This window comes from Dermacentor andersoni, chromosome 1 (assembly GCF_023375885.2).
Source record: "Dermacentor andersoni chromosome 1, qqDerAnde1_hic_scaffold, whole genome shotgun sequence".
In the NCBI taxonomy this organism is placed as follows: Eukaryota; Metazoa; Arthropoda; class Arachnida; order Ixodida; family Ixodidae; genus Dermacentor; species Dermacentor andersoni.
The window spans coordinates 209,279,951-209,291,669 of NC_092814.1; the positions used below are offsets into that span (position 1 = coordinate 209,279,951).

Consider the following 11,719-nt stretch of genomic DNA (forward strand, 5'->3'; position numbering starts at 1 on the left):
TTGTCCGCGGAACGTTTTGGCGCACTGCAATCACGGCGCGCGAGCGGGCATGTCAAACGGTATATTTTTTTGTATTTCGCGGGCATCTGCAGTAAGTGAAAAAAAAAAAAGAAGTATTACTTGATAGAAAGTTATAAAATATTTAATCGGAGGTTTTGCAAACCGCCCTACAACTTATCAATTATAATTTTTTGCCTAACTTCGTTAATTCGGAAGTTGCTTAATTAATCTTGCCTAATTATGCAAGTAATCAGAATATAAGAAATAGTTCGACTTACTACATACAATAGTCAGCAACATGCATTTGGTCGCGTCGTCCTAGAGTGCATCGGAATATTTTTCAACTCTAGCTAAACTTAGCTGGGACATCCTGTATACGGAACCTGACGTCTACGACGACGGCTGAAATTCGCTTGGAGAGTACGTATAATTGTTATCTCAATAAAAACTAAATCAGCTGCAAGAAATTACAGTACAGCAAAGCGTTCAGGGGCAATGCTGATGTGCTTCGTTATCAACTGGCCGGTAGCGGTATTAATTTAAACTAAGCAATTTCTTTTTTTGGAGAGCAAGTATATAATATTTTATTATTTGTATCGCATGCCATCACTGTGTACTATTAAGTTTCAATAGCAGTGATTGTCTTTCTTATAAGCCCAGAGCGAATGTGCCACTGTTCTCGTCGGAATACGATATTTTGACGCTGGCGAAGTTTCCTGGCTTTAAGTGCCACGCACATCTTAGTAATATACTGCGTCTTTTAAAACACACTATCTTATGCTTTCCCAATTTGGCGGAGAGACCCCCTCGGAAGCAAGCTTTCCAACTCGTCGCCCTAGTATAAAAGCATTACAAGTATACAACCAGCCCACAGTAACACTTCGCTCAGTTCCAGGCAATTGTTACGAGTAAATCCGGCCGCGTTTGCGCTGTCGGCGCGTTTGCCTATCGAGGGAGGCTGCCACCGCTGCCACACAGATGGCATCCCCCTAACATAGTGCTGTAGCAACATCGGTACCGCTCTATCGCTACGTTTACCGTCCCGGCCAGATGCCGACGCACGACACGGTGAAGCTTCAGCGCGCGCGAAGCTGGCATCACGCTTGACGTGTAACGGTAACGGTGGAGCGGTAACGGTGAAGCAGTAAATGCCCCTTAGGTGTGAATCCCTGTCACATGCACACGTGGACCATGGTTAGGTATCGCCTTGACGGCAATTAAAAGCGCGGGCGCGCGTCTTCAGAGCTCATCCCTCGTAGCTTGGGGCTCGCTGGCTACGTCGGCAGGAGGCAGAACGCTGTCCGCACCATGATCGGAGCCGGTAGTGTTTAGCGCGTCTACCACCACCGAGTCCTCGGTGTCGCTGATGTAGTGGTCCTCGCCAGTGTAGTGCGTTGGGTGTACAAACAGAGGGTGCACGGAGAAGGCCTTGAGGTCACGCCGAGGGAAGTGGGCAGCCCAAGCTTTCCTGCGGCAGCAATCAGCGAAGAGAAAAGAAAAAAGAATTTAGCCATGCTTGCTTCACTCTGCTTAGCGGATAAAATGAAGAATCAGGCCGGCACACCAAAGTCCTTGTTTAGCTTTCATTCCGAGTTCCAAGAGAAGTCATTATTTTTCAGCGTCGGAAACTCTGTTCTACGTATAGTAAGTCAATACCACGGAGTTATCACCCAACATGGAACGTCGTAATGGTGACAACGGCAAACGGTTTCAAGCCCTGAGCAAAACCACGGCGAGCTAGAAACCGCACCGTAGCACGTGAAAAGCAATCCTAATACGTGCCCACATTGTCATTTTAGAGTTCGGAACGGCCTTCGCGCTCAGTTGCGAAATGTGAATGGTACACGGAGGCGAACAAGATTTTAATAAAAAAATGGCTGCGTAAGGATACACGAGCCATAGACGCTCGCCGCGATATAGAAGGGGAGTGCTCATTTTCTCAGAAGTGCACACAAAAGTATATGTTGAAGGCAAGAAGAAATACTGGAGTTGTTTAAAGAGAACCGACAACAGTCGGAAACGTGTTTTGAGGTAGTGGTATATATATATAATATATATATATATATATATATGTGTGTGTGTGTGTGTGTGTGTGTGTGTGTGTGTCAGATTGAGGGAAAGAAACAAGCATTTCATCCCTTCTGGATGAGTTATAAATAGCCACGGAAAGTTGTGCTGAAAGACGTGAGATGTCACTCTGCAGTGAAAGGTAGTCAATAAGTATGCGGGCCCGTTACTAAATATACATGTCAAAGTTCTACTGAAATGCATTTTCCTAATAATAATAATACTACTACTACTACTACTACTACTACTACTAATAATAATAATAATAATAATAATAATAATAATAATAGTAATAATAATAATTGGTTGCCAGTACGTGTCCCAATACTTTGCCTGCCCATCTAACAAGTGAGCACGTTTGTACTTGTGAAGTCGGACGGCAGAACCAGGACGTATGCATATACCGAGTGGCATCAATAATTCTCAAGCAAAATAGAAATTTCACGAGACTTATCTGTAGATTAAAAAAAAGTTTTGTTTACTGCATGACTTTTGCGTGCTTAAGTCCGTTCTTGCAGCATGCAAATAGCTTTTGTTCAAAAATGTCTCTGGCCCTGTGCGCAACCGAATACAAACAGAAAGCCGCGGTCGTACATGTCCTATCCAACAAGGTGACACACATGAGTGCTGTTGTACAGACACGTACACGTGATGCTTTGCATGTCAGAGTAGCTGTGCATGTGCGGTGCGGATGTGCTGTGCTGCCAAGGAGTGTCAGCGTCGCAATCGCGTCGTTTTGTGAACATTTGCTTGTTCGCATCCAAAGATACGTATCTGACTCCTCGTTAGGTTTTTGCACTGTGATATTGCCATCGCTATAAGGCATCACTGTTACCCGCGTCTGTAAACAGTTAATAGAGAGATTGCGTATATGGAATGATTCTACAATTCCTTTTCAGTCATTCCTGAAATTAGTCGCCACTCGTCCAAACAATTTGGAGGAGAAAGCTTCCATCGCGCAACAAAACGACGGTTTCTACAAAATCAATTGTCGTTCTCTTTAAAACACATCGCAGTGCACCACGCCACCAAAAGCCGCAGCAGCGAAAATGGGCGGGAAAAAAAGTCGAAGCTTCGCCCGAAAGGCGAAGCATCGATTGTGATATAAAATTAGTAGACTGCTATACGACGTAAGGATGGTAGTTTTACCGGCCGTATAAACTTGTAAACATTTGCTTACTAACTAAATTAACAAGCATGGTGTCCCGCGCGTACAAGCAAACATGAACACATTTCACTCGATGACCGCCCCACACTAGCTGTAGAAACGCTGGAGTGAGAAAGCGCGGCGGCAGCAGCGAGCGAATTGATCATCGTGCCGCCTCTCGCTTCAACGTTTGCTAAGCGGCGAGAACAGAAGGCACACGAAGCTATATTAGCCCTCGATGCAGCTAGACTCTGTACTAATTGTACACCGCTTTCAATATAGGGCCCGGGTGGCCACGTCATACGCAGTCACCGCCGGAGATAAACGACCCCCCCCACCTTCCTCCAATCCCCCGGTGCCTTGCGCGCGACGGAAGACGGCGCGCTTCCTCCCCGCTTTCCTCCCGTGCGCGCGCGATTGCACCGCCATCGTCGGCTCACCCTGACACGCTTTCACTCGCACATAGAGTATAGGGCGCGCGGCGACGATGTTATCGCCCGTTGATTTTATATGGAACATCACGGTTACGGCGACGACGACAGAAATGCGCCTGGAGTGTTCTTATATTTGCTATCGCAACAAAAAAAAAACGAAGAATTAAAAAGAGAAGCGCGTCTCACTCGGGATGCTTGTCGAACATGATAGGCAGATACTCGTCGACGGGCACCATGCGGGGCAATGGGTTGGCGTCAACAAGTTTGCGGGCGCCAGATAGCGTCAGAGCGTAGCACAGGGTCCAATAGGAGTAGTCCACGTGGACAAGCCGGGAGGAGCCCGTCACCAGAGGCTCCTTGGATCCCGAGAGGCGCTTGCGGCCCAGGTATCTGCACAGGAGACGACATCGAGTTCGGCACAGTGCGGTTTCGAGGCCACAATAATCTGAACGCGATGAGATGGCGAGCGCAATCATGACAAGGTTGGAAAAAAATCTTGGAATCGATTTGTGACAGTGAGGATGCTCGGGTTTTAAGAATTTACTACCTGTCGCAAAAGTTTGCCGGTCAAAGCCGGATTGAACATATCGCCGTGGGACGGCGCCATGCTCGCTAGCAATGTGGCGCTTTTAGAATGTAAAGCATAGTAGAGAAACCTAGACGAGTTTTTACTGTTGCATCAGTAAAGAATGGCGTCAGTATATTCACAGTGCCACCACACGGCTTAATGACAAGTCTACTCGCGAACGTTTCACGACAGTACATCGTTCTTAGGCACGCAGCAAACAGAGGAACGTTCGCTGGCTTAAAGTGATCGGTTATAGATCTCGGAAGTGCCAAAGCGATGTACCAGTCTCTTTGTGCAACACCTACACCACGATGTTAAAGAAGGGTGGGTCGCTGACAGGGTGGAGTGGATGAAGAACATCAAAATTAGCAACACTACAAAATTCGATAAAGCTGAGAAAACGAGAGCGTTTAATCGGTCTGTGATTCGAGTGCATCGAAGACAAATATATTTTGAACATCTGCTCACATGAGATCCCAGTCCAGGTGGCGAACTTCGGCCAGAAGCTCCCCTATTTTTGTCCGAAAATAGGGCTCGAACCGGATGTCATCCTCGAAGATAAGGGCGATGCGGTGCTGATTCTCGATCATCTGCGACAAGCGCGAAGTCCAGGTGTCAAAAACAAACGTTGAAAAAGAAAAGTGCACCGAAAATAACGCACGAGGGACGAGCACGCAAGAACAAGAAAAAAATAAAAAATAAAACAAAAATAAAAGCGCTTATAACTGAGTCTCAGGATGACTAGGCCATGCGCTATGTATAAAAAAATATTATTCTGTTCATGCTACGCACGTGCATTGGACACGAAATCATTTTGATTTGAAATACCACTCTTTAAGTACAAAAGCGAAAATTGTAAACTGGGTAAATGATTCATGTGGTCTACGGCAAACGCCATACTGGCGGGCTGCGGATTAATTTTGCGTTTTGTGAGCAACCTGAGCTGAGCGAGACCGCACTCTAGCAGACCATTGCACTATTACAGGTGCGATGACATATCTAGAGCGAGGGGTGCCCGGCCTTTGACGCAAAGCAGCTTCTCAAGAGGCGCAATGATGTTATTGTTAATTATGCACTTATATGCCATTTCTTTAGGGGCACAAAGCTCTTAATTTAATTGGGGCAGAAGTAATGCACAATGACTATTCAAACCGTGATTTCTTTATTTTTTAGCGGCTGCATTTTTCAGGCTGCACAATCTTCAGGCTGGGTTCACGAAAACGGCCAAATACACGCCGAAAACTGAGTTGACTCGGACAAGAGTGCTTCGCATTAAAACGGCTCAACAATATATTTCTCAACGGCAGTGTTTACAATGCCGGCCGACAAAGCTCGTTCCAGCGCGTGGCAAACTTTTCCTGCGCGCTTATAAACCCTGAAGCGACAGCTCAGGCGGATAATGAAAGAATAAACGCAAAAAAATAGGATAGAACATCTGATTAAGAGACCAGAATAATATTTGGGGGTGCAACAAGGACATAACATATGCCTGCTACATCCAACTTCTGCGACATTTGTCTTGATTTTAACCCGTTAAATCTTGCTTTGTGACGACTAAAAGTACCCGGTAAAACTCACAATTTTCGCATTTGTCAACTGAAACGTCCGGCAGTAGTAGCACGAGGACAGAAGTAACACTGACATCGAGATCCAGCCGGTAAAACCATGGCCAGTACTTATTCACTTTTAACGCTACACGTTCAACTTAGGTCAGTGATTTACAGATTTATATTGCTTCAAGAAGAGTTATGACAGGTTCGTTATGCAAAGCTGACACAGATGCTCGGCCGCACTTTTTGGGTTGGACAAGCCTCTGAGACCCTACGGTTCCAGCCAAGAAGAAGTCATTAGTCGTGCTTCACACTGAAAGTATAATTATTCACTCACGTGTTCAAAATAAAGCATATTCATAGGAGGCTTGTCTGTCTTCTTTATGCGGCAGTGCTTTGTGGACAGGCGATCGTGAATAGTTCTGTTCGCACTTAAACCAAAATTGCTACAAACATCGCGCTGCTCAAGGTATTTTAGTTTCACTCTTTAACGCAGCACAAACTCAGCTCTACTGCCTAGAGGATAACCTATAGGCACTCGAACTGGCGCTGTAAAGGTCTGCTTCGGGGCTTGAATCCGAAGCTGTAAGAACGGATTGGTTTCGCGAGCAATAGCTACTTCGCCATAACGACGGGCAGTTGGTGCCGTCGCGAGAGAGGTGTGCCGTATCGTCGAATAAAGGCCGCTGCCTTATATGAAACATCCCGTCACCTTTACTAGTTCGGCTCTTGATCTTAATAGGAATATTTAGCTTGGGAGTTCCAATCTAAATGCATGGGAACGAAGAAATCGTTTTTTCTTCCTATTTTCATGAGGGTTGTTGGATTTAAAAGAAAAAGTTAACATCTATAGTGTGTGCAGAGGAAGTGAACTTTAAATTTATGCCAACAATTTTTATTGTGCCAACAATGTTTCCACAAAATTTCAATAAATGCAAGTATCAAGCAACAATTTTGCAACGCAGCAATAAAATACCATATCACAATTCCGTAAGCTGCACCAAACGTACATCTAAAGCGCACGCGCACAAAGGGATGTGTTATACACCCGTCCGAAATACACTGCTAATTAGTGCGTAGGATTTTCGCAAAACCCTTGTAAACAGACTAACAATTCGACATAAGTTGTAATTCATTACAAAATTTGTCCTCTTGAGATGATTTAACCGATGCAATTTACGGAACTGCAAGAGTTAGGGATTTGTAAATTGCGTGCTTCTTTTATTTTTTTTAAATATACCCATTTTCGGCAATTCTTGTGAAAAAAATTCGTTATCCTTAATAAAAATTCTGGGGCCCAATTCACAAAGTTTTTCGCTCGTAAGTCCTCTTTGCCTTCTCTAACGATACGTCCAGAGTCAGGATTAGCTGACATTGTCTCTTAAGGACAATTCGGGTCTGAGACCTTTTCATGAACATGGCACTGCTTCCTAGAGTTGCTATAGTCTAACGTCTTTTTCTGGACTACAACAAATTTCATTCAAATCGGTTCAGTTGTTACGCCATGTAAGCGTTTCTGCGTTTTACATGTATTTGAATAGGGAACTCGGAGTTGGCCTCGAGCTAAAGCTTCCTCTTAATCCCAAAACATTTATTTTAGGCGACAGCTGTCGAAGTATTCGTGAAGTATATCTTCTCTATATGCACGCAGACGCACAAAGAAAACAAGCCTTGAACTTTTTCCAAGCGGCTGTGGCGGGAAATGGAGAAAGTAGTAGCAAGTTAATACATAAAAAAATGTGGTGCTAACTCTTCATTTTAAACATTATTACGGTGCCTAGATTTGAGTAAGAAGCTCCCAAGAGCAACAGAAGCTCGATAGAAGGTTCGCAGGCAGTACCCGTCTTATAGGCGCATTTACCATGTTCACAACAAATAGCAGGGTTGCTGTTCCGCATAAAATGCAGTGACAGCGGTAACTAAATAATAAAGGGAATGTGCAAATGTTACAAATGTTTAACACGTTGTATTTGTGGGCATTCTTCTTCAACAAACTTTGTCCACACACACGGGAAACCCTTGTATTGCAAAAGCAGTTCGATCCCTGGGACACTAAATAGCTTCCAATATAGTCCAGGGTTCGACGAAACACCGCCTGGCAAGCGGTGTACATTTTATTCTTGACAGCAAACAAAGACTCGCCAAAGTTTGAACAAAAACAGAGTTTATGACGTTTCGAGTACCCTACGGGTCTCTTGTTCACATAAAAGAGAGACAAGTTGGGTCATGCCTTATATACGTATAGATGGCGCAACGATTTGGTGTATATGTCTGGTAGATTTCCACGTGTCCGATTTTCAAAAATGGGTGAACTTGACAAATATAGTAGCACGAAGTTTACAAATTCGTGGCCCTCCACCAAAAACAGATATCGCAGTTCTGTAAACTGCATCCATTAGAGAATCGACAGCGGACAAACTCAACACATCAATTTATACCATGCATGTCTTTGTTGCATTATTTACAAGGATACTGTGAAAGGCTCACTCACATATTAGTGGTCAATTTCAGAGTCACATATAATACATCGATTTTCTCCGCTTTAGATGCGCTATTACACGCAATTCAGTTTTTGTGATATCGTTTTTTTATTGCTGAGTTACAGAGTTGTAAACTTGATAGTTTCGTTTACTAAAAATTAGCGATATTCAAAAGATATTATTTTAAGGTTAAAGTCCTAAATACAAAATTCACTACCAACAGTCACTAGATTTTAACATTTTCTTTTAAATGCAACAAACCTCATCAAATTTGGCGCAGTGGTTTGCCGAAAAAAATGATTTCTCCTTTACCATGCATTTAGATAGGAGTCCCTCAGCTCAATCTTCCTCATAAGAGGAAGCTTTAGCTCGTGCCCAACTCCGACGCGGCCTATTCAAATCCATGTTAAACGCAAAAACGTTTTTCTGAGATAACCCCTGGACTGATTTTAATGAAATTTGTTGCATTTGAGAGAAAAAGTTAAATTCTAGTGACTGTTGGAAGCAGAATTTCAATTTAGGGCTTGAATTTTGTTAAAAAGTTTTTCAAATATTCAACAGTCTGAAAAAAAAATAGAAGCACGAAGTTTACAATTTCATAGCTCCGCATCAAGAACAGGTATCACGGTTCTGTAAACGGCCTCCATTAGATAATTCAAAGCGGACAAATTAGATATGTCATTTTTTGTCTTAAGTGAATTTGTTACGTTGTTTACAAGGTTCCTGCAAAAGCTGTATTTCCATATTATTAAATTTTTCGATATTCATGTGTAACATATCAATTTTGTCCGCTTTAGATGTACTATTAGATGCAATTCACAGAATTGTATTATCATTTTTCGTTGTTGATTTACAGAGTTGTAAAGCTGATAGTTTAGCTTAGTGAAAATTTTCGATTATCGCCAATTTTTAATGAACCATTGACAACCTAACTCAAAAATTCGAAACCAACAGTCACTAATTTTTAAGTTTTTCTTGTAAATGCAACAAACCGCGTCAAATTTTGTGCAGTGGTTGCCGAGAAAAACGAATTCTCCTTTTACGTCTATTTAGATAGGAGCACCCGAGCTAAAGCTTCCTCTTAAGGTGTGACAGCTGCAAGCAGCAGAACCATGGCTCGAGCGCGTGCTTAGTTCTGCACAAAGCTAAGCGAGCGCGCGCGGCAGCCAAGCCAGCGAGAGCGAACGGCGCTCTGGTCGTGACGTCACCCCCGAGAGGGCGCCACTTCAACTTCTGGCCGCTATCAGCCATTCACGCCAGTAACTCTTACTCCTGCACCACAGCAAATCGACAAGATTACGTTTAATCGTATAGTGCTGAAAGTTCGTATGGCTGAGCAAAGACGCGAAACATTAAGAAAAGCCTTCTTCAGGACACCAGTGGATTTACGACCTGTCATAACCCCACGCATCCTCGACCTAGGTACACCCGTCACAAGTTTGTGTCTTAACCCCTGTGGCATTGTGCAGATCTTATTTTGTTCAGGTTTAAACATTTATCGGCCCGAATTTACGCATTAAGTTACGTGGGGCCCCACGATGCAGACACTTTGTGTGTGTCCAGGCCAGACCACGTGAATTCCGTGGTGTGTAAGCCTTTCATTATATAGTACAGCCTGGAGTGGGGAGACGGCAAAATAAAAAGAAAAAATATATAAAAAACAACGAAAGACGTATTTACTGAAGGAACCACGTGCAGGTCGCGAAGAATATTTATTTATTTATACTGTGGAATCGGCTAGAAAGTAAAGACGAAGGCATACTACTTACGCAACATAACGGTTAATTTTGATACCGCAAACTAAATGTTTATTTCTAGCGGTGACACTGTCGCATCCGTGACGAGAGTGACGGTACCCGCAGCGGTGCGCAGGTTTAAATCACCTGTCTTATCTTGCAGCGCTAAGTGAGTCACATTCGCTACGGCCCCATAAGCACGAAACACCTTCTGCATCCCATTTTCCTTATAATTACTACTCGGTAAAGCCATATTCATAATAGCCGTGACGAATCCTGCACAAGTTTTAATTACCATGTACCCTTATGCCCATATTAAGCAACTTGTGCGGGAACGTGGTGCAGGTGCGAGGCATCATGGTGTAGAGACTTAAGGGTAACGTCTTAAGCAACTCAACAACCCAAATGGAAAAGCAGTACAGGCGTGCGCAGAGGCAGCGCCACGGCTGCCTATTCAAGGCGCAGAAACCCGCCGTGGTTGCTCAGTGGCTATGGTGTTGGGCTGCTGAGCGTGCACGAGGTCGCGGGATCGAATCCCGGCCACGGCGGCCGCATTTCGATGGGGGCGAAATGCGAAAACACCCGTGTGCTAAGATTTAGGTGCACGTTAAAGAACCCCAGGTGGTCGAAATTTCCGGAGTCCTCCACTGCGGCGTGCCTCATAATCAGAAAGTGGTTTTGGCACGTAAAACCCCATCATTTAAAAGGCGCAGAAAGCCGCGGCACCACGTACTTGCGCCATACATGCTTTCCATATCAATTCACCACCATAATTTTTGCGCCGCTGGGCACAGATTCTTTGGTGTTCCGCGTGCATCTGCCAGTGCTTTGGTAATTGCTGAGTCCCGCCAACCAACTTTTCATGCACTAAGAGTTGCGGAAACTTGTCGTCCCTTTTTTCGTTTGGCAACACAAAACGCTAAACATCCACTATGCCGAGACCTTCAGGAAAGAACCGCTGCATGCATACATGAAGAAATACGGCGGTGCAAGAACTTACTGCCTGCTTACGAATACTGGCCTACTTGCGCAACTCATCCCCCGTGGCGACTAGCAATTCCAGAAATAGTCACTTCAACTCCTGGAGTAGGGCGCAGATGTGATATGCCCATAGTTGTGATAAAGCAATTAACTTTATCGCATCCTTGCACTAAGTACGTCGATCGCATTCACGTGTACACCGATGGATCATGCTGGAAACAAAGCTCTACATCTGCGTTTCATATACGTCCATACCAAGGGAAAAGAGTTTGTAAGCTTTGTCAATTTACAACGTCCACAACGGCAGAACTTTACGCAATACTTTCTGCTTTACGTTACATATGTCAGCAGTAAGAAGCACTTCGCTGGGTAATTCTGAGTGACTCACAAGCCTCATTGCTGCGTTAAAATCAAATCAGCTTAAGAAAAGCAAACAGCACATTGACATACGAAATACAGAAGACATGCGCCATAGCGAAAGATCTACAACACGGCATAACTTTCAAGTGGATTCCAAGTCACCGTGAAATCATAGGAAATGTAACAGCTGATCACATGGCACGTGCAGTACAACAAGAGAATGAATTATCACTGCTTCCTCTAGCGGCGAGTGATGCGCGATGTCTATTGAACAAACTATGTGGTAGATTGCTCAAGGAAACTTGGTTCATAAATGATGCGCGGAACTCTCAATTATATAATATAGATAATGTAATGGAATTCATTATTCCGTTTAAAATTATTCGATCTGTTGAA

The 11,719-nt window shown here is 44.0% G+C and overlaps 1 protein-coding gene across 1 annotated transcript in view; it reads right to left on the minus strand.

Annotated features, from left to right (window-relative positions):
- Positions 1–318: 318 nt before the first annotated feature.
- LOC126546934 (glycosyltransferase 25 family member-like) overlaps positions 319–11,719 on the minus strand; it is a 113,427-nt gene continuing 102,026 nt past the window's right edge. Inside the window, exons 7-9 of the mRNA XM_072288225.1 lie at positions 4,685–4,806; positions 3,835–4,038; positions 319–1,468 (exon numbers count right to left, since the gene is read on the minus strand). Of these exons, the coding sequence (XP_072144326.1) occupies positions 1,240–1,468; positions 3,835–4,038; positions 4,685–4,806 (555 nt within the window). The 3' untranslated portion in view covers positions 319–1,239. The remainder of the gene's footprint in view (positions 1,469–3,834; positions 4,039–4,684; positions 4,807–11,719) is intronic.